General features: G+C 32.3%; 1 protein-coding gene across 1 annotated transcript in view; it reads left to right on the top strand.

Moving 5' to 3' along the window:
• Nucleotides 1-24,370, top strand: part of LOC142323511 (patched domain-containing protein 3-like) — a 111,827-nt gene that overhangs the window by 41,305 nt on the left and 46,152 nt on the right. Inside the window, exon 2 of the mRNA XM_075363256.1 lies at nucleotides 20,078-20,324. Within this exon, the coding sequence (XP_075219371.1) occupies nucleotides 20,078-20,324 (247 nt within the window). The remainder of the gene's footprint in view (nucleotides 1-20,077; nucleotides 20,325-24,370) is intronic.

Here is a 24,370-nt window from a genome sequence, read left to right on the forward strand (position 1 = left end):
TTCACGGCTAAACCAACCCGGTGTGTTTCTTTTTCCGTCTGTCCGCCAGTTTATGTTTTTTCAATAAAAATTTCAATTTAAATTAATCTTCTTTAATAAAAAATTTAAACTGACTGAGGTATTTTAATATAAAATTTGGTGTTTGGTACCCGACGACATCTTATACAAAATAAGTTTAAAAAATGTAAGTTAAAAATTTCGTTTGGAAATTAAAAAAATCAGCTGTCATTAAAATTTTTTAATCATTAATATTTCCGTAAATATTAGTTATATCGAATTATGTTTTATTAGATGAAATACTAAGCTTTTTATTTTAAACTAAGTGACACCTTATTTGTTCAGATCGGTTGATAAACAGTTGACATATGACTGAAATTGTTTAAGTGGATTCTCAAAAATTATTCATGAAAACAGGCACAAAATTATCAGACTGCAAAATTTCCATTCTGCATCACTACAGACGAGCGGGTAAGCCTCATTTCACATTTCTTTAGTTTTCTTCTATCATTTATTAAATAAATAGATTTTATATTAAAGCGCGAAATTTACTTAAAATGTTTCTTTATAAGTGAATCATACAACGGGTTATTAATTTTTTTGACTGTTTTATAATCTCTTATGCTTTATTTACTTGTTCGGCAAATCAATCTATTTTAAAATTATTTTTCATTTTTAGAAAATATGAAAGTAAAATAATTAATAAAAAAGTAATGAGGGTAGATTAATAATAATTTTCAGCATTATCGCCGGAAAAGGGATTGAATTCTTGTTCTATACAAAGTTTAACAACATTGTAGTCAGCTTTTTTTACTGGATTAGCAACGAGTAATGACAGTAAATTTCACAGTAGCAGCATCGCTGAGTTATACAAAGGAACTGTGTGCTAATACTTATATCGTTAGATTAGTTGTAAGCCTGGAGAAATTGACCTTTGTGCCTTTGACCCTTAGGCTTATTTTAATTAAAAATAATATGATCTAATTAAATATGTAAAAATAATACTCAAGTTCTGATTATTAAAGCTATTTATTTAGGTAATTTATTGTACGTAGAAATGTATTATCACGTTTTATAATGCATATTTACAAATTTTTAAAGGTAAATATATATCAAATATATCGGGCGTCGAAGAAAAGAAAAAAAAAATATAGGATATGTTATATTGGTGAAGCTAAAGAAGAAAAAAGTTCGAAAGGTTTTTTAGAGTTATACTAAACAATTTTTGCCCGGATTTCTGCTTTAGCGGTAAAATGAGGCTGTACTGAAATTTTTGGGACAAAAATTATAGGGAAAATTGGTGATTTTATGTTTTTTTACCTAAAAAAAATTTAGAACTCTTTATATCCAGTTGTTTCTGAAGAAATTGTTATAAAGCCTAAAAATGGTAGGGAAAAAACTATTTTTTTTTTTTTAAATTATGTTTGGCATGAAGTTTCTTTCTTAAATTTCGAAAAAAAAAATTAATCTTGGTAACAAAATTTTTAGAGATTTTAATTCTGATAAAATTGATTTAAGTAAAAGTCAACTGAATACAAAGTTCAGATTTTTTTAATTTAATATTTTTGTTAAATTTTGAAAATCAATTTTTATTTAAAACAAAAAACATACAAAACACGGATTAAAAATTATTATAATTTTAAACCGAAGTAAAGAAATTTATGTAAAAAAAAAATTGTTGGAAAAAATTAGCTTCATAAAATTAATTACAAAAAACCCATATTACAAATTTAAAATTACGTAAGTAGTCCAAAATGTTCGTCACTGTTTAAATTTTGTTCCGTTCGATCTGCATTTTTTATAACGACGGGTACCATCTTATCTTTAGATCAGACTAAGGTAGGATTTTTCTCTCTTTTCTGTTTATCATTTAAACCTCTTCATTGCAGACTTTATCAGTCGTTATTTTCAGGATCATGCTATAACACCGCATTTCAAAATTTATTATTCTGTATTTTTTTCTCCACGATTCAGTCATTATAAGACGCTAATTAATTTTCATTTTCATACAAAATGGTCAGTACATTTAATTCATTTTTTTTTCTTTTAAAGCAGCGTTAAAATGTATCTGTGAAAAGCTGTAGAGAATGCTCTGTCGATCTTTAGATCTATACACAAAGTAATATAAAAAGGATAAAAATAAACATTAGATCTACAGTATTGTGAAATAAATTTATACTCATTAAAATGTTATCATCTTGTAAATTATTGGTAGCTGTATATTTACCTTTAACTTATTCTTGCCTAATGGTAAGTTTAAATCATGTTGAGTGCTGGATTGAAAATCGCTAAAGTAATCGTATTTTTAAGTTAGAATAAGAACTGAAGCTGGGAATTACTGATTAATATCTCTATTGCCTGTCTTTTTTTAACTTTTTGAGAAATTGGTCAAATATAGATTAATACTTTTCTTAGGATGTAATAAATTCGTCGATGATTTGCAGTATCTTTCTTTCCTGATACAGTACATAGTACAGTACACTATGAAATTTAATGGCTCAGCTGGGTAATAATTTGAGTGATCTGACATCTGAAAGGTTCTGGGCTTTTCCTTGATGTAAAAAAAGCATTTGATAGTGTAAATTATGAGTTGCTACTTAAAAATTTGGAGAATAGCGAGCACAAGAGAGTTGCCGTTGAATTGTTTAGATAATACTTTCCAAAAAGTAGCAAGTGTAACAAGTAACATAAAAAGTGAGGTTAATGAAATACACTGTGGTGCTCCTCAATTCGACCGTGGCTCTGTTTCTGTTTTAAATCTACATAAGTGATTTATACTTTTTCTATTATAGCGGTTCAATAATCGCTTTTGATGATGGTTTAGCCGCTGCGATGGAGCTGCTGATATTAAACAACTGAAAACGTTTTTACAGGATGATTTCAAGTATCATAACTTGATGTATGACGTATGATTTCATTACAGTAGCTTTCAATCAATATAACTAAAAAACTTGCCTAAATTTCCCTTTTTCCAATTCTGTCTCGTTTGATGTCCCCTTGCAATATCGTATAAATGATTATGTGAGTATATCTTGTGGCTGCGATATGATACTAAAAAATGGTAAAGTTAAATGCTTGGTGCTATTTCTGATGATAAATTCTTACTATTCAGTCATATTCAGCATATGAAAAAATGTTTGGTAAAATCTACGCATAATTTTTACCATTTGTGGAAAGTGTGTACCCAGTTTATGTTACTAGAAATGTGTATTTTTCCTTTCTTATTAAATTACGGTCTGTCTTTTTGATACAGTACTCATCAAACTACGTGAAATACAGCAGAAGTTTTTCGTTCGTGTGGTGGCAGGTAAGGTAATTAAGGCAGAATCTTATCTAATCTTATTTTTATGGAGTATAAAATTTTACCTATTGAATATTTGTACGTATTTAAGTTTCTATCGTTATTTTTCCTATTAAGAGGTAATTTCGGGGGGGGGGGGGTGATTTTTGATGATGGAGGAAGTATCCTTACTAGATATGTCCGTTTATTCAGACTAGCAAAGCCTAATCCATCATTTCTTAGAATAAATTTTTAGTTTCATAAATTGTTTAATGCTTATTTTATTTTTATAAAAACATTTAATGAATTCAACAGATGATGCAGTAAGTTGATGTTTTCGTTCCGACATTAACCAACGATGAACAAAACTTGCACGCAGTTTTCTCTTTTTTAAATTTTGGACTGAAACCTACGTACGTTTTTATCAATCCTTGCCGTTTCTTCTATCATCCGAACGGTCAGATTTCAATCTTCGGCCGAAAAGTTTTGAATCGGTTAAGCCGATTATTTTTTCTTCGAGAAGTTGTTGAAGTCTTCCTCTCAATTCTTACCCTTTTTCGAACGTCTATGCTATTCAAATCCAGCTGTTGTCGATAAAAATGTTTTATTTTATGCGATTTTAGACGTTCTAGATTGTTTAGTTTCCTTTATTTTACTTGAAATTCAATCGGTGCTCCGGTTCCAATTTTAAACTTGTGTACTAACTTAAAAGAAACCTCACCGTAACTCCCTCCGCAATAACAAAACTATTTTCTTTTTCTAATTAGAATCATAGATCCCCGGTAGATAGTATCGGTAAGGGGATAAAATCGTATTCTCCAAATCCCTCTACTAGGAAATTAAATAAAAATTTCTTCATTAAATGAAAACTTTTATCAAAAATATTGTTTATTCTAAAGGAAAAAAATTGTCTTCTTTGTATTAATCGATTATTTCCTAAAAAAAATTGTCTTTTAAACTATGCGTATTTCAGTAAGGTATTTTTTATCACACTACATATTACACGTGCACCTAAATTAGAAAATATCATTTGTTTTAAAGATTGTGTTCGTATACAATGTAATTTCCATAATATGTGTAGAATTTTAGTAATTATATCTTTTTGTTAAGCGTAACATTCATATGTAAATTATAATAAATGGTAGTCTATAACAGGTTTCTAGGGAGCAGCCATAATATAAAATTATCTTTAAAAAAGACTTGTACGACTAGTAACTGCACAATAATTATTGTCTTTTAAGAGAAATTTTCGTATTAATTATGCGGGTGTAATTATTAAAAATCAAATTGCTGAATGTTATGAAAACAAAGTTTGTGAGCTTTATAGTGAAATAGAAGGAAAAAATACCACCACGAGGTACGGAATTCTATTAAGTCATCTTTAAGCTTATCTTTAGAAAAGGAACTCAAGAAAACAGGACAAACAGTAAAAATGTTGTAATTTTAACATGAGAGTTTTAGCAATAAGTGAGAGAAAGAAGCGAAGGATGTTCTCATTCGGCTGAAAAATTTCGATCGTCAAAGACCTCTTGTGAGATGTTTTGCAATAATTAAATATCGCGTAAGATTTCCTCAGTCTGTATCTCTAATTGCTATAAAAAAACGAGTAATCGGTGTTTAGAAAGCCTATTTGAATGTTAGGCTGGTAGGATTGCTGAACTTGCAAATGGGATTTTGCTACCTATGACATCATGTCACGGTACATTATTCGCTTCACTGTACTATTAGTAGTAGTGTCAACACTGTTTCAGACATCCCATGTAGAACTGCCGCATATCTATGTGTCTACATTTATCAAACTTTGACGGTATGTAATGTTAGTTTTTAACTTAAGTTGTACATTTAATCATGTACTTTTTTAAAATATTTCTATCATGGACGTGACAAACTAGGTCTAACTTCAAGACCGTTTTATTACAGCCTTTTTTCCATCTTAGCCAAATACGCTTCTTCCTTATACCTAGGGATGTAAGGAATACTATAAAGATAATAAGAGCATGTTTATATATATATACAGTAAGCGTATAGTGCAGATCTCAAACGCACAGCGAAAGCCCTAAATTGCTTCCTTGACACAGTTTAACGTTAATAACCAAAACCTAAATGTAATTTATAAAATAAAATTATACAAAACTAAAGCAGTATACAGTAAATATCGATTATAGTGACCTCCAAAGAACTGACGATTTTAGGTCATTATAACCGATGGTCACAATAACCGATGTTTAAGTAGCTTAATGGTACTTTAGTATGCCATCTAAACGGGTTTTGTAATACAGTAAAATAATAATCATTAAAAATAATAACAATATTTTATCTCCGTAATAAAATAATATAAAAGAACAAAAATATTAAATAAGAAATACAAATACGGTAGAGTAAAAGAAGATACAGAAAAATTGTAAAAATTACTCTTTCTGCAAAAAGTCGGTTATTTTACTTTGTTTTGAACATTTCGTGTTGCAATTCAGTTTTTGAAGGTTCTTTTCTAAGTCAAAACAAACACTCTTGGGTTCTTCATTAGCAATTTCTATAAAACTGAGAAACCGACAAACGGTTTTCATTGCCGCTAAAACCTCTGGAAGATCTGGTGGGTTGATGTCTTCATCTTTGTCGCTAACGTTACCTTCGTTGTCATTACCCTGCGTCTCCGTCTATTTCTGCTATCTCGGCTCTACATCATCATCTCTTCCAGTTTCATGCGTTTCTAAATCTTTGTCAACTTCTTGATAATCTTCAAACAATACATTCGACAACGATTGGCTTTTACAGACTATTGCCCCATTCCGCTAAAGATTTTTCTTCCCATGCGACGTCAGTAACTTCGCCAGCCTGTGGTAAAAATCCTGCATGTCGGAAGAAATTTTTTCACCCTCGTTTGTAGCGGGCGCATGTGTGGCACTCCCGTATGTACTGCCGAATGTCCTTCGTAAGGCCCTTCGCACGCCACCTAGTGAACTGCTCATTGGGAGACAGTTAAAGAGACCCGGGGACTGGCAACACCCAAAAGCAGAGGAATCGCCTCAACCCATTGGTGAAAGAGAGGAGAAGGCAGCAGCACGCCAGGAGGTCTACTCTCAAAAAAGGTTCACCGGAAACAGAGAAGAGCAACCGACATTCCAGGTGGACAACCAAGTGTTCGTCAGACAGCATGCCGGCCCTGCTCGCGATTCTGTCTATATGCAGGGTTCGAGGCTCCATGGGAAGGCCCGTACATTGTCCTTCAACGAACAGGGCAAGTTTATGAAATTGACTGGAAAGGCACTCAGCTAAAGGTACACGTCTCCACGCTGAAACCTGCACACCACGGCCTGATATCTCAACTACAGCAAGATCCATCAGATCTGGATCCATATGCACTCGCCGGGACGGGGGGGAATTGTTACCATACATATGCCTAATTTATTATCGACAGGCGAACACTAGAAACAATGTGAGCTGGCTCACAGTATACGGACGCACTGATACAAGCATCACTCCCACCACTCTCAGGCTCCAACAAAAGAGCGTACACGAGAGTGAATTTTCAATTCATCGTCGACTACCACCTGGAGAAGACCAAGCAGAAGAAGAAGGTGGAAGAAGTTCCCTGGCCGGCACAACGCGGGACCTCTCGACGGATGCCAACATCCCCCCCGGCGCAGCAGGCCTATCCGGCCGGCCGAGGGAGCTGCTGGACGCGGACGCTACCTTCCCTCTCCAGCTCGCCGAGCTTCAATCATCCTGGCCGGCGGACTCAGCATCAATAGCCGGTCCAGCGTGGGATCGCTCGGGGAAAACCGCCTCGGCTGCGCCAGCGAAGGACGACCGACGCCGACCCGACACTGCGGGAGTCTGGTGGCCATCACTGCCACGTTGTAGTGGGACTCAATCGCCGCTGAGGGATAGCCCGGTCTGACTTCAACGGACGAGCCGTGACTCCCCGACTTCGCCGGAGACCAGCTTCCGGACCCAATAGCTCTTCTCAGAACTAACGCAAAAAAACGGTCCTTTTCAGGGCCATCACAAGGCTATGAAGTACGACAAAAACGGCCCTTCTCAGGGCTACCATAAGGTTAGTAAGTGCCACGTGCCGTCGAAGCCATTCGGCGACAACTTGTATTAAACAAGTGTGTGTGTGTGTGTGTGGGCGCGAGAGAGAGTGATAGATAAATGTAGTGGCTACAAATTATAGTAAGGATTTAAGGATTTAACCTTATTTTTTTAATATATTTTGATACACGTAGTATAATGTAGTTGTTGACCTTACACATTACTGGAATTATTCGTTTTAAACCATTTAATATTTTTTTAAATAAATCTTTACTTTTTAAATTATTTTCCTTAAACTTGATTAAAATAATGCATATTAAACTTGTTACAGCGGCTTTTTTACGCAAAAAGTCTCCCAATTCGTTAATATTGATTGAAAAAGTTTTCTTTGTAATTAACATTTGTTGGTATAATAATAGTAGTTATAAGATATAGTCATAAATAATTGAATTGAGTTTTTGATTTTGTGTGTGTGTGTGTAATTGTTTTACAGTTTATTAAAAAATGTTTCCTTTTACTTATTTTTACTTTTTTATAGTTGAGATATGCTTTATACAGTTTTGTACTTGCTTATAGTTGAGATTTGCAGGGGTCTCTGTTTCTTCGGAACAAAAGTACAATTAAAACTTTTTAAGTTTTATAAAATACATCAGTAACTGAGAGCGCTACCTCAGTTAATGAAAAATATGAACGATGAAATGAATTTCTGATTATAAACTATTTCAATGAGTAATGTAACAACTTTAGTCTTTAAGTTTTAATTAATTTATTTTAAAAAAATTCGTTATGAAAAAATCATTCAGATCTCTGAAAGGTACTCCATGAAAAATATTTTTTAAAAATGAGTCAAAAACATTTATAATCAATTTTAACAAAAGAATTATATTTTGTTTTTAGTATGTAATTGAAATGATAATAAGAGTTTTGATATTAATATTGTTTATTTTTTTCTTATTAAATTTTAGCATGATTCGTCTTTTCGATTGAAATATTTCTATTTTTTTCAATTTAAAAAATTTTTAAACCCGTTTTGACGCGCACGTCTTGTCAGTTAAACATATACGAGGGGCGATCGGAAAGTTCTCGGCCTGAAAAAGAAAAGTCAAGATTTTTCAGAATTTTTATTTTTCAACGTAGGAACCTTTATAAATTTAGACCCACAACCTTCCGACTTTTTAATACCTTCAAGTATAATGGGGTTTGTTCAACTCTGCAAAATAAGCGGTTTTCTCGGATTTGATCTCATAATTTGAGGGGAATCTTCGTTCAGAGAGCCATTTTTTCAGGTTTCGGAATAAAAAGAAATCATTGCGAGTCGAATTCAGCGCGTGTGGAAGCACTTTGAAGAGTAGGTCATGAAATTTTGCAACAATCACCCGAGAGGTATATACAGACGCATTTTCGTGGTGAAAAAGCACTTTCTTTTTGGTCTGTTTGGAAAATTTAGTCTGAATAGCACCCGTATAAAAAAATTGGTCTAACTGTGAAGGTAATATTCTCCGGTGATCATCTTGCCTTTTTCCAGGTAGTTTATGAGCACTATACCGTAAATTCTAAAAAAAGACGATTTAGCTGGAATCGTTTTCACTTTCTTTCGCGCGTTTTCACCTGCTCTCACCCGCTGTTTGGTCTCTGGCGTTTAATGGTGAATCCGTGTTTCATCTACTATTGTTATAAAACATCGAAGAAACTAAAAATCAGCGGAATGAAGTTTGAATTAGTCTATACATCGTCGAGAAATGTTCATTCGCACGCGTTTTTGGTCGACAGTTAACAAACGCGCCACCCATCGAGCGGAAAGTTTTTTCATACCTAAAACATTGTGTAAAATGTAACTGACACGGTCTTTCGAGATATTTATGATGTCAGCAAGCTCGCGTACTTTCAATCGGCGGTCATTTAATACGGCATTGTGAATTTTTGTGGCTTTTCGTAGGTCGTAGCGGTTTATGGGCGAGCTTTCATCATTTTGGATGGATTTACGATCACGTTTACATACAGCGACCATCACGTCACTGATCACGTTTAAATACAGCAAATATGGCGTATTTTACCGTCGAAAACGGGGGTGAAGAATCCTTTAAAGCGGAATCTAACTTTTTATATGTCCATAAGGATTAAACTTTTAAAACAAAGTACTTTATAACAGTTCGAACTTCAATTTTTTAGAAAATGTCCAAACTTGTTTGCTTTACTTGATCGCCACGATGAAGAAATTAAACGCATGCGTCTGAAACTTCGCAGCCGTACAAAGGATGATATTTGACAAATATCGTAGTCGTTTGGTCTGACTTGCGCCATCGATGTGTCGGGTAGGGAACTTTCCGAACTACTCCGTTGCGTATAAATTAGAATTTAAAAAAATGTTAAGTAGTCTTCTGATTACACGTCCATATGAAATTTAATTTGTATATAATGACTTTGATGATTTAATTCTTTATATTAGATGACGTAATAAAATAATATTAATAATATATAAATTAATTTTTCACATATTAAATTACGTTTAATTATATTATTAGTAGAAGCGTAACTAACAAATTTACTCATGAGAAGGTTATTCAGCACTTTTTTAAACAATTTGTTTATATTGTCATCTCATATGCAGGTCCTGCGGGGAATGAAACGCAGAATGACAAACATAAAATCTAACCGTGCGATATCGATTTTTGATAATTAAACGAATAAAATTTGATTCTCTAATAGGGAGAACAGAAACCAATCCGTAAATATTTATTAAAATATTTTTTTAAATCTTTTTTCATCGCCTTACCAAAAGCCAAATTTATTTTGATACTTAACGGTCACAGAAGTACACTTTTTTACTGGCGCAATTTTTGAGACGATGGAATTATACATTTTATGATTTCTTAATGTTATAGAAGAATGACGAAAGCCGATCCGAAACTGTTATGTAGATCTGCTATTACGAATTTTATTAAAGAATTTAAGATAAAAATAGGTTCTTCTTATTTTAAAATGAGATAAATCCAGTTGTGCGGATTAATGTTTTATGAATATTTTGAAAGGTATTAAATTTATAGCTTACCCCATCGAGAAACCTATTCTGAACAGCCTCAACAAACGCCTCGGTGTAGGCGCACTGTTTATATAACTTAACAGTTTTGTATTCTACATGAATACTAACAAAAGACTTAAACAATAACACTTTTGTGTCGATGTTACGAAAATGTCTTGTGATCCGCGTAATAAACCCAAATCTCTACGGAATTTATTGATAATACGTTCAATGTATTCATATATAATATGATTTATTTTTATTTAACTGTACCCGAATGTCGAGGTGCGTTTTTGTTATTTTTTTGAAATGTTTTAATTTAAAAACAAATTGAATTGAAAATACCTGCTAAGGCGTTGCAAAAAAAAATAGGTAAAATTATAATAATACATAGATATATATTACTAACGAAGTTAGTGACATCATTATTTTCACATGTACTTTCAGAGTCAAGGATCAAGGATGAACTTTTGAAGCTGATCTTTCCTTCATAAGTATTCTTTAGTAGAACTAAGTTTATTGTACTTCAATGTATGTCTTACATTAGGTATTAGGTAATTTTACTATTAATATACAAATCCTTGTGCGAGATTACATCTTAGTTGAGCAATTTTTTTTTTATGTACTTATTTAAATAAGTATGTCATTGTCATATGTCTATGTGTATATCCAAAACACTGGTTAAAAAATAGTTATGATTCTTGATCTGAGTTTGTGTTGAGAAATATACTTTTTAACTGCTATTAGAAAAACAAACGCATATATATATGGTTTACTGCTGTTGAAATACTTTAACTAATTATGAAAATTATTCAGAGATTTAAAAAAATTGTAATTCATTTTGATTAGTTAAAAAAAAAGTTTTTATTTCGATTTATTTTTTAACTTACAAACCACTTGATAGAATAAATAAAATTAATAATTAATTAATTAATTAAAAAAATAAGTTAAGTTATAATGAATAAAACGTTGTAATTTATTACTCTAGTATGTGTAATGAAAGAATAAGCTTGCATTTGAAGGGTTTTTTTCTTCACATTACTTGATGAAAAAAAATGCTTTTATACCGCGTTTATCCTTGTTATTTTTTTCCTTATTCTTAAGAGTTTTATTTTAGTGTAAAAACAAAACTTGTAGGAATATGCAAATTACGTATTGAAAGTACTCCGTTTTTCCACTATTTTTATGGTTGTGCTATTTCAGTGTTCCGTTAATAATATCCGTTAACAGATTTAATAAAAATATAATGTTTGTGTGTATTTAAGAACAATGTTTCATCTGTCATTTAACATGTTTCTGATAATCGGTTTCAATATGCGATATTTAAAAAAAAAAATTTTTTCTGCTCTCGGTAAAGATAGCTTCTTTTACGCTGAACTGTGTATTTTAACAACATTACTGTTAATACATATTTTTAAAATTTCGATTATCAACGGAATGGAAAAACGGTCATAAAAGAAAGAAAAATTTCAAATTAAACGGGTGGGAGTCTCCGCTGATATTAAGGGCATTTACACTATAAAACAGCATGTTTTAAACATTCTAAAAAAGTCTCAAAAATTCTTGTAACACGTTTTAAAACATTCTACTTCCGTAGCTTCTCTATCAGTATTATGGCGTCTGAAGAAGTCTTCTTGCAGGAAGATGACTCTTCCGTTGCGTTGTACTGTGATGTAAAAAAAAACTCAGGGCAACAATACGATTTTAGGTTCGACCGTCTCTACTCGTAAGAGATAACTGTATAAATAAATTTATTAATTATTACATTTATTTATTTATTGGTTATTTATTAGATATTTATATAATTTATTTTTTACTTTTTAGAGGGTTTTTCTAATTTGTTTCCTTTTTTTATTAATGTTAATATTAATATTAGTTAAATAAAAGCTTTTTTAAAAAAATAATTTTTTATATCTAATCAAATATATTTTTGTAATTTTTTTTGTTTTTTGTATTTTTTCCTTTGTTCCTTATTGGCACCGGATTAGAAACGTGAACCATATTTTAAATCGTTTAAGATGTTTTAAATTATTTCTCTTTTGAATTTGTAATAAGTTTCAAAACAGTTTTTTGTTAACTTGTTACACTGCGTAAACGATTCTTTAGGAAGTATTGTCGTTTCACGTATGCGTGTAATATAATATTGGCATCGTACCTGCTTGAACAACTATTTCGCGCAGAGCACTGTGAAGCTACCGTATTCTTCTCGATTTAAAAGCCGGAATTGTTATCGTTACTTAAATTATTTTCTTTTCTACTTGCTAGAACATCTACACATTATTACCCGTCAAAGTTTGGAAAGCGTGAACGTGTATACGGGCAGTTCTTCAACCTGGGGTGTCGAAAAAGAGAATATTAGTTCGGCTAATAGCAAATAAGTACCGAACCGCAGCGTTATTCGGTAATTATTGAAGGTACTTTTATAATATTTTTGATTTTATGGGGAAATTTTTGTTTTAGATGTAATGTGAACTCTACACAATAATTACTGCTTATTATTAATTATTTATTATTTAATAATTACTTATACTCTTTCCTTTCCATCAATAATTATAAAATGTTTAATAAAAGTTAGTAATATATAATTTTACCTGTATTTTTACGTGCTTTACCATAATAAATGGGAATCTTATACTATTATTAGAATTATTTAAAACTTAACAATTAATGTTTTTGATGTGTAACTTTTAATGATTTTTTTATCAGAAATAATTCTTTGAGAAACAGGATCATTCTTGATTTTTAATTATTTATTTTTCTGCAAAGCGGAGCGGAAAAAGACCCGAAAAACATTTACTTATATAATTATATTTTATTTGTTATTTTTATACAGTTGGTCATCTTGGTATTTTATTTATATAGATTTTATAATTGATAGAATTTTATACTTTCAATAATATATTATACTTTTAATAAACTGCCAAAAAAAAAGTTTTTTTTTTCAAATTTTCGATCAAGCTGAAACGTACATCAAAATGGCTTTTGTATCTCAAAAATATATTCTTATATATATCTTATCTTTTAAATTAAATATATATTTAGTGAATGTACATACTTATTTATTAGGCAGTAACTCGAGTTAGTGCGTAGTTTGCACATTTGTTAGTCTAAACCTAACGGTGATAAATTACCAGGTTGTCTTGCTTCTATTTGTAGGATAGTCATGTAGTACGTCCGAGTCGTTGAAATTACCAATTTTATTGTGGATTTAACCTTCAGGAAGTAAATATATTAAAACGTTTCTTTCTACGGCATCTGTATTTTTATCAATAGTGATTTCTTTATTTTTTATGATGGTAGTTAAATATTATATGGCTTCAAACAAATGTACAATAAATATGTAAAAGGAATTCAATTTGTGTCGGATAAACAATACGGTTGAAATTCAGATAGCTGCTCTCTTGATCGCGAATGCCGGGCGGTTGGAATTTATAACCGTACGCTAAGTAAAAAAAACTGATTAATAATATCTTTTTAAAATTTTATTAGTCTGCTGTATTTCATCGTAGTCTATCATTTTCAAATTATAAGAAACTACTTTCAAAGAATTGCAATTTCATATGTTACGAATCGTTTAATTTTATTTTTCTCATAAATCACTGTAAAAGGAAAGAAAAAAATTGATTTATGATTTTTTATCCTTTTACGAAAAAAAATATTTTCATGGACATTTCTAAGCGGAATAATAAAATATGGGGAAAAAATAATTTGCCCGTTTTATATAGCGTATCATTTTTTTTTTTAATTTAAACTTAATTTTTTATATTTACACCGAGGTAGACGTTCCTTTTATCTCATGAAAGATTGCTTGCAGTATTTAGCCAGGCCTCTTCACTTTCGATATAATTTATCGATTAGTACTTTATTAAATGAATGGAAATTACCCAGAGTTACATTGATTTTTAAGTGTGAATGATTATTAGCCTATCAGAATTCTAAATGTGTTTGCATAAACAGAATTTATTTTGTGACTTATTAATTATTTATCTCAAAATTTCTGATCGGTACAGCTTTCTGTGAGATACTTCACATTTATCGACTTGCTGAATTTTACTTTATGGGTTTTGGACTTAAACGGTGAAGTAAATGTTGTTTATATCGATTTCTCCAAGGTCTTTGACATTCTGATCCATAATTCTACGCTTGGAAATTTTAGGATGTTTAGATTTAGTGATTATTTGAGAAGTTATTTAACTGGCCATGTTCAGTGTGTGTATGAAGTTACTGGTCATCTTATTCTAAGAATAGTTTAGTTGCTGCTCAGGATTCTAATCTCAGTCCTTTGCTGTTTTTATTGTTTGTGAATGATCTGTGTGTACTCTTACTCTTTAATGTTTACAGATAATGGAAAAATCTTTCTTAAAATGCGATCTCACATGTTTGTTTAGACTTGTCAAGTGGTTTTGAAAAAAAGGATTAAGAGTTAAAATAATGAACTGAAAAATGTCCTTTAAGAAGTGAAATCCATTCTTTATAACTATGAAATAAGAGATAATACCCTCTCACAGGTACCTACTGAAAAGGAAGAGACATATTTCACCTGCATTTGAACATTTCCAACCGCAATTAATTAGTCTTTATGATTTATATTGAGATGTGCTCAGTTTTACACATGTTTTATTGAATTCTTGCTTATGGCCAGCAGAAATATGTGTCCTGTTTTGGAACCCATACTTTAATTACCACATTATTAAGCCTGGTTGAATGTAGAATAAATTTTTGGATTCCTTTTTTTTTTTTTTTGTCTTCAGTCATTTGACTGGTTTGATGCAGCTCTCCAAGATTCCCTATCTAGTGCTAGTCGTTTCATTTCAGTATACCCTCTACATCCTACATCCCTAACAATTTGTTTTACATATTCCAAACGTGGCCTGCCTACACAATTTTTCCCTTCTACCTGTCCTTCCAAAATTAAAGCGACTATTCCAGGATGCCTTAGTATGTGGCCTATAAGTCTGTCTCTTCTTTTAACTATATTTTTCCAAATGCTTCTTTCTTCATCTATTTGCCGCAATACCTCCTCATTTGTCACTTTATCCACCCATCTGATTTTTAACATTCTCCTATAGCACCACATTTCAAAAGCTTCTAACCTTTTCTTCTCAGATACTCCGATCGTCCACGTTTCACTTCCATATAAAGCGACACTCCAAACATACACTTTCAAAAATCTTTTCCTGACATTTAAATTAATTTTTGATGTAAACAACTTATATTTCTTACTGAAGGCTCGTTTAGCTTGTGCTATTCGGCATTTTATATCGCTCCTGCTTCGTCCATCTTTAGTAATTCTACTTCCCAAATAACAAAATTCTTCTACCTCCATAATCTTTTCTCCTCCTATTTTCACATTCAGTGGTCCATCTTTGTTATTTCTCCTACATTTCATTACTTTTGTTTTGTTCTTGTTTATTTTCATGCGATAGTTCTTGCGTAGGACTTCATCTATGCCGTTCATTGTTTCTTCTAAATCCTTTTTATTCTCGGCTAGAATTACTATATCATCAGCAAATCGTAGCATCTTTATCTTTTCACCTTGTACTGTTACTCCGAATCTAAATTGTTCTTTAACATCATTAACTGCTAGTTCCATGTAAAGATTAAAAAGTAACGGAGATAGAGAACATCCTTGTCGGACTCCCTTTCTTATTATGGCTTCTTTCTTATGTTCTTCAATTGCTACTGTTGCTGTTTGGTTCCTGTACATGTTAGCAATTGTTCTTCTATCTCTGTATTTGAACCCTAATTTTTTTAAAATGCTGAACATTTTATTCCAGTCTACGTTATCGAATGCCTTTTCTAGGTCTATAAACGCCAAGTATGTTGGTTTGTTTTTCTTTAATCTTCCTTCTACTATTAATCTGAGGCATAAGATTGCTTCCCTTGTCCCTATACTTTTCCTGAAACCAAATTGGTCTTCTCCTAACACTTCCTCCACTCTCCTCTCAATTCTTCTGTATAGAATTCTAGTTAAGATTTTTGATGCATGACTAGTTAAACTAATTGTTCTGTATTCTTCACATTTATCTGCCCCTGATTTCTTTGGTATCATTACTATAACACTTTTTTTGAAGTCTGACGGAAATTCCCCTTTTTCATAAATATTACATACCAGTTTGTATAATCTATCAATCGCCTCCTCCCCTGCACTGCGCAGTAATTCTACAGGTATTCTGTCTATTCCAGGAGCCTTTCTGCCATTTAAATCTTTTAATGCTCTCTTAAATTCAGATCTCAGTATTGTTTCTCCCATTTCATCCTCCTCAACTTCCTCTATAACACCATTTTCTAATTCATTTCCTCCGTATAACTCTTCAATATATTCCACCCATCTATCGACTTTACCTTTCGTATTATATATAGGTGTACCATCTTTGTTTAACACATTATTACATTTTAATTTATGTACCCCAAAATTTTCCTTAACTTTCCTGTATGCTCCGTCTATTTTACCAATGTTCATTTCTCTTTCCACTTCTGAACACTTTTCTTTAATCCACTCTTCTTTCGCCAGTTTACACTTCCTGTTTATAGCATTTCTTAATTGCCGATAGTTCCTTTTACTTTCTTCATCACTAGCATTCTTATATTTTCTACGTTCATCCATCAGCTGCAATATATCGTCTGAAACCCAAGGTTTTCTACCAGTTCTCTTTATTCCGCCTAAGTTTGCTTCTGCTGATTTAAGAATTTCCTTTTTAATATTCTCCCATTCTTCTTCTACATTTTCTATCTTATCTTTTTTACTCAGACCTCTTGCGATGTCCTCCTCAAAAATCTTCTTTACCTCCTCTTCCTCAAGCTTCTCTAAATTCCACCGATTCATCTGACACCTTTTCTTCAGGTTTTTAAACCCCAATCTACATTTCATTATCACCAAATTATGGTCGCTATCAATGTCTGCTCCAGGGTAAGTTTTGCAGTCCACGAGTTGATTTCTAAATCTTTGCTTAACCATGATATAATCTATCTGATACCTTGCAGTATCGCCTGGCTTTTTCCAAGTGTATATTCTTCTATTATGATTTTTAAATTGGGTGTTGGCAATTACTAAATTATACTTCGCGCAAAACTCTATAAGTCGGTCCCCTCTTTCATTCCTTTTGCCCAGCCCGTATTCACCCACTATATTTCCTTCCTTGCCTTTTCCAATGCTTGCATTCCAATCTCCAACTATTATTAAATTTTCATCTCCTTTTACGTGTTTAATTGCTTCATCAATCTCTTCGTATACACATTCTACCTCATCATCATCATGGGCGCTTGTAGGCATATAGACGTTAACAATCGTTGTCGGTTTAGGTTTTGAATTTATCCTTATTACAATGACTCTATCGCTATGCGTCTTGAAATACTCCACTCTCCTCCCTATTTTCTTGTTCATCACGAAACCTACTCCTGCCTGCCCATTATTTGACGCTGAGTTAATTACTCTAAAGTCACCCGACCAAAAGTCGCCTTCCTCTTCCCACCGAACCTCACTAATACCTACTATATCCACGTTTACCCTATCCATTTCCCTTTTTAAATTCTCTAGCCTACCAACCTTTTTTAAGCTTCTAACATTCCACGCTCCGACTCGTAGAATGTTATTTTTTACTTTTCTGGTGACCCCTTCCTTAGTAGTCCCCACCCGGAGATCTGAACGGGGGACTATTTTACCTCCGGAATATTTTACCAAGGAAGGCGCCTCCATTATTACTTTTGAAAATGCAGAGCCACATTTTCTTGGAAAAAAAAACAGCTGTAGTTTTCCATTGCTTTCAGCTGCGCAGTACTCAGAGGACTGAGTGATGTTGATATGGCCGTTTAAGTCATTGTGACTTACGCCCCTAACAACTACTGAAAGAGCTGCTGCCCTCTTTCAGGAATCATTCCTTAGTCTGGCTCTCAACAGATACCTCTCCGATATGGTTGCACCTTCGGTCCAGCTACTCTGTATCCCTGAGCACTCAAGCCCCCTCACCAACGGCAAGGTCTCATGATTCATAGAGGAGGATACTTTGGATTCCATATCCTGTAAAACATTTGGTCTACCTTCTTCCATAGACTTAATAAGGATTTTAGAATCTTGTTTAATGTTTCATTTGTAAAATCTGGGTGGGAAATTGATTTTATTTTTTTAATTTTATAATATATACATAATTTCACAAATCCTCTTCTATATCTTGAGTACATTAAATATCTCAATTATGATACTGGCTGATAGGAAGAATTTGGTTTTTATTTGTAAATCAGTTATAGTCAGTACTATTCTCCGATAAATGAGATACTGTGGTTGTAAAATGTTTATTGTGATTAGCTGAGTTTATTTCCCCTAATTTTTCTCATTTAAATGAAAATTTTTGTCTTTAATTTGAACTTATTGTAGATAATTGTAATTTTGTCATGTAACCACAGTAGTACTGTTTTTCTTCATTACAATATTTGATGCTGTGATTGTATTTTATATATTTTTTTCTTTCTACAATTACTATCTTAAATTGACTTATTAGTTTTTTTCAACTTTCTGCTTTAAATCTAATAGTTTTACTTTTTGTTTTCTACCTATTTATTCAGATTAAAAAAAAAGCTGACAACAAAGTTGTAATACTTGCATGGAATTTGTTATTTACTCTTATATAGCGGAGAAGTAATGATACGTGAAAAAAGTTACCTAAGATATCTTTTTGGTGGGTAATTTATGATGAAGTTTTATTGTAAAATTATCATTATATGTCTAAATAAACCAAAAAAGCTTAAAAAGTTTTTAAAAATCAGCATTTTTTAATTTTCTTTGCTCTTTCACTCCAAAATTTGTTTTTTATTTTTCTCTGTTTACTATATTAAATGGAAGATATTTTAAAAAAATCCACTGAAAAATATACAACCAATAAAAAGTTATCTAAGATTTCTGGGGTGGGGGTGAATATAATAAAATTTTATTGTAATATTATTATTAAAAGTTTAAATAAACCGAAAAGATTTAAAAAATTCAAAAAGTGATTTTTAAACTTTGATCAGCTCCCCTACTCCCAATATTGCCTCCAAAGTATATTTTTGGGTCACTTGCACTACTACTATGCCTAGGAAGACAAAAAAGATCTGTTTAAAAAATATGCATTAAATAAAAAGATAGCTTTTTCGATTTTTGGGACGGGGATTTTGGGACAACATTTAAAAAAAAAATGGTAACATAAGCATGCATACATGTTCTGAGCTTAATATAAAGTGGGGTTATGTTTGCAAAATTTTGAGAAAATGGACACCAAAAAACTATTTACCTTACCACCTGAAGATACTGACCCTAAAATTTTACCAACAATTTGCCCCATACGCACGAGTCTCTTTACAAGATTTCATCAAAATTGTTTTATCCAGTGAAACGTTAACAAGCTTCAAACACATCAACATATGTACAAGTATTACCTCCCATTTTTTCACTTTTTATGGTTTTTAGGGTTCCTGGGTCATAAATTGTCAAGAAAAACCCATACCCTATTTTTTGACTGATTACCATACTTTCCTTTTTGCAGCATAGCTCTAGAGCTATGGTGCCAGGAAAGTAAAAAATTAATTACGTTTATATCTTTGTGTTTATGTTAAGAAAATAGGCTACAGGAAATTCTGTATGATTTCAGTGGGGTTTGTATGATAAATAAAATAATTTTTTTGTTTAATCTCCTGCACCTTGTTTTCTGTTAAATATTCAGTATTCAATGTATCATTAAAATGATATATTGTTATATTTTTTGTTTTTTTTTGTGTAGTTATGGCTGTGCTGTTGGAAATCATCCGTGGAAATTTATTATCGGTTCAATTTTACTTACAGTATTATTTTGTCTTGGTTTATTTCGATTTCATCAAGAGAAGCATCCATTGAAATTATGGATACCTCCAGATTCAGATTTTGCGCATAACACTGAGTGGCTTATGAGTGAATTTGGAGAAGGTTATAGAGTACAGTACGTATTGTTAACTGCAGACGATGTTTTACAACCAAGCGTACTTTTAAAGGTAATATTTTCCATCAATCCAAAAGACATTCCATCAATCTAATGGAAAGGTTTACTAGTCAGTTGTGTTAATTTAGAGAGGTTGATCTTTCCAATGCATGTTTCAGTTGGTTAATATTTTTTTCAGTGTTCTCTGTGCAATGGCTTATATTTTGTATTACAAATAACATGTTTTGTTTATAGTATGTGATGATGAATTCTGAATCAAAATGATTTATTGGACAAGACATTAGAGCTGATAACAATGCTTGTTACTATCTTGTTATTGTGTCATGTGCTACTGTATTTAACAGTTTAATCTTAAACTGTTGCTTACAGAAATTTAGAAGGGCTGTGGTGTGTGATTCACATGTTTTACAAGTCAGAAATAAAATCATTTCTGCTCAGTGTTCAATCCTGGTTGGTATGGTAAACAAGTATGCCCACAAAGATGTATCAAGAAAATAGATATTATAATTCCTGCTCCTCCCGTGAGCAAAACTGCTCTAGCGTATCGTAAGGCTTTACTTCCTTATGTGACAGAGAAGCATGCAATGGATTGCTTTCCAGTAGTGCATAAACTGTACTGGATGGAGATAAAAGTTATGATCAGGAGGCCACTAGTGAGCGACCAGTTTAGACTTTCACTGCTTGTCAGATTGTTCCAGGAGACCCTTGGTGAGTACTGTTTACCAGCCAAGTGATGAAGGAAGGGATTAGGATAAGGTAGCAGTTAAAAATCAGTCAGCCTATTGTAAATATTTTACAAGTTGCTTCTTGAGTAGTCAATCAAAAAACATATTGTTATAAACATCTCCCAAAATTCAGGTCAACAGAGCTTCATTAAAGAGGTTGATACTAATAATGCACACAGGTTTTACAGGTAATGCATAAATTGAAGAGAATATGTTATCTAACAAAGCCTATTGATAGGAAATGTCAGAATGATTCCATAAATTTTTGCATTTGTAAAAGTGCATAATGTCCTACCCTGTAGTACTGGTGTATAGGTTGGATCTGAAGTGAGGTAATATTATTGTATGCAATAATTTTATGCACCTGTGTATTAAAACACACTCCTATAGAGCTACTGCAATATTGGGAAGGGTTCTTCCTCTGCTGAATTGATAGTAAATGTGTAATGCACTACAAAGAGATTGGGAAGGGTAAGGAAGGTGTTTGGTATGGGGCTCCTGTTCAGAGAAGTACTGGCTGAGGAAAGAATTGACATCAACAATACTCCTGACTGATGCCGTGGTACTAGTGATATCACTGGCTAGTGTCAGTTACATTACTTCTTGGTGCAGCTCCCCGTATTGGACTTTGATCTCCAAATGATATATTTGTTATGGCTGGTGCCGGTGCTATAATTTCTATTGAATCGTTCTACGCTGTCCAAAAGAAAATGTTTCAACCATCACTTTAGAAGCATAGCAGAATGACTACTGTCTTATCTAAGAAACAGTCCATATTAGAAATCATACCATAATTAAGATAATAGTATGACTAATATTTATAAAGGGAAATGGTAGCTTAGGCTATAACCAGACGTGACAATTTTACCCTATATTTAAAGAAATTTTCCCTAGAAATTCATGATTCATACACCTGCTAAGTGATAATCCAGTCAAATCACCATTTCATGTATGAATGCTGTACTGCTTAGGAAGCCAAAAATTATACCCTGGAGTTTCAATATCAGGGAGAAAGCTGATCTTTTGTTACTATTGGAAAAGTATTCAGACTATAAGTTGGACTGTATGAAGTTGCTCAATGGGATTATTGTTAAACTATCATCGCTAGATTATTAACTGAAGCTTCTGTCCTTTGTGAAGAGGCCTCAATCCCAAATTAAGTAATAACTTATACAGATACTTTGCGACATGGTGATCTAATATAAACCTGTGATATTAGCCTATATTGTTGGCTCAGTTAGTTGCTGCTTAACCATACTGCTTAATTACATAGTTTTTTTATAAGTCTTAACCTAGGTTAGACTGTCAGTAAGAATATGACTGTGACAGACAAAAATTTCTACTATGGTCCAACTGACCGGTTTTGCACTCATAACATAAAAATCAATAACCAATACCGATTGCACAGCAAGATATTTCATCCATTAAAAGTAACATTGACTTCACATTTTTCTCACATGAGGTTATTTTAAATAAGAATCTGAAATTTGACCGTGACTGGCTTTCATAACAATCCACTATAAAAATATTAGCTCTATGATAGGTCAAGGGTAAATTTGATCTAGGACGACTATGTCCAACCCAAAATCGTTACCGGGCCAATTAAATACTAGGAATATGAAGCGAGTCACGTGCCCTGTAGATAAGAGGTATAAAGGGTTATAAGTAAGTTATTTAACTTACTTATAATCTTATTTATACAGTTTTCAGTGTAATAAAACAATATTTTTCAAAAAATCAAAAAGTTTTATTTTTTAATGTTTTTTTATATCAAATTCCCCAAATTTAACTAAATTTATTTATATTTTGTTTCTAACATATTTTTTTTAAATTTAAAACATATGTATTTTATTTTTAAATCATATTATTTTTAAAATAAAAATCTTTTAGGGTGTGTGTATCTTTAGCGTCATAATTTAAAAAAAACTTAAGACTCTTAGAGCCTTCTGTGAATGTTGTAAATAGTTTAAAACAAAAAATAGCTGTGAAAACTGTATTAACCTGTTAAGCAGCCATAGCCAGTATACATAGATGTTCAATTACTTGTATAAAATGTATTATAATTTTTGTTAGATTTTTTTAATGCATAAAAAAGTATCTATGTGAAATCTATAAGGGTCACACAAAAGGAACAACTGGGCTGTGGGTTGGACATATCTGATGTAGGACCAAGCCACAGTCAAAGAGCAGACTCACGCATGTCAGTCTAAAGGACCAGACAGTCCAAACTGTATAAAGCTTATTTTTTATTAAACTGCATTGTCGCGTGTTCGCGGCTCGAATAGGATATTGAGAGATTGACAATTTAGAATGTTTATATAATTACAGTTTAATGGTTTACAAACATTATTAAAACAAGACCAATCAGTATTGATAAATAATAATAAGCGACAATAATCAAAGAATTAATACAAAACATAATCAAAACAGTAAACATCATAATGTTACACATCAAATAGTCATAAATGTCAATAGTAATAATAATAGACAAAAAAAATCTCACATTAATAATTAGAATAATTATGGCATTACAAAATCCATTAGATAATATGATTAAACATGTTACATGTCTGTAACAAACAAATAATCATAAATTTCAGTGATAATAAGAAATAAAGATTTTATACGAAACAGAATTTAAAATAGGATTTATTCCAGGTAGATAAATAGAAAACCAGAATTCAGACCCGTTAACAAAAGATGTATCATACCCGCTAGTCTTAACCCTTTTAACTACTAGTCTTGCATTAACAAATAATAGTACATTAGATAAGACAAGTATAAAGTTCTTTCACTGACAAATACCTTTGCTGTCCACAAATAAAACTACCCTAACAGCTTATGAGTGAAATTTAGTACATTGTTTCTTTCACTTATAGTTTTACGGCAACTCACCGATAGTATTTCTTGTTTACTGGAATTACTCGTGGCGTCACCTTAATCGTATCGAACTTAATTTACACTTTTTTTTTTTTTTTTCTCTCAGCTCCCCTGGGCCGGACAGACTTATTGGTATTACGCCGCCCAGGGGAGTGTCTTTAAACTCAAATAGGCCTCCCCACCTACCGGCTATATACCGGCAAGGCAGGTCGGCCTACCGGTTAGCTCTTTTTGAGAGTTCTTTATCAATATTGCCCCCTTGGGGACCCAAAAGGGCAATACTAATACACCACATTATTACACCACGCCAGACCCAGTTCGCCGCGACGCGGTACCGGGTCCCTTCAGTATTCAGTGTGCTGTTGCCTGACTGTTACCCGTGGAGTCCTTGGTGGCTCATCAGTGCCAACACACCGCAGCATGCTGGACCTTACCAGCAAGGCTGTCCACCCAGTCCTATTCTAGCCAACACCTTGTCTTCTCCCATCGAAGT

This window comes from Lycorma delicatula, chromosome 4 (genome assembly GCF_047948215.1).
Source record: "Lycorma delicatula isolate Av1 chromosome 4, ASM4794821v1, whole genome shotgun sequence".
NCBI lineage: Eukaryota > Metazoa > Arthropoda > Insecta > Hemiptera > Fulgoridae > Lycorma > Lycorma delicatula.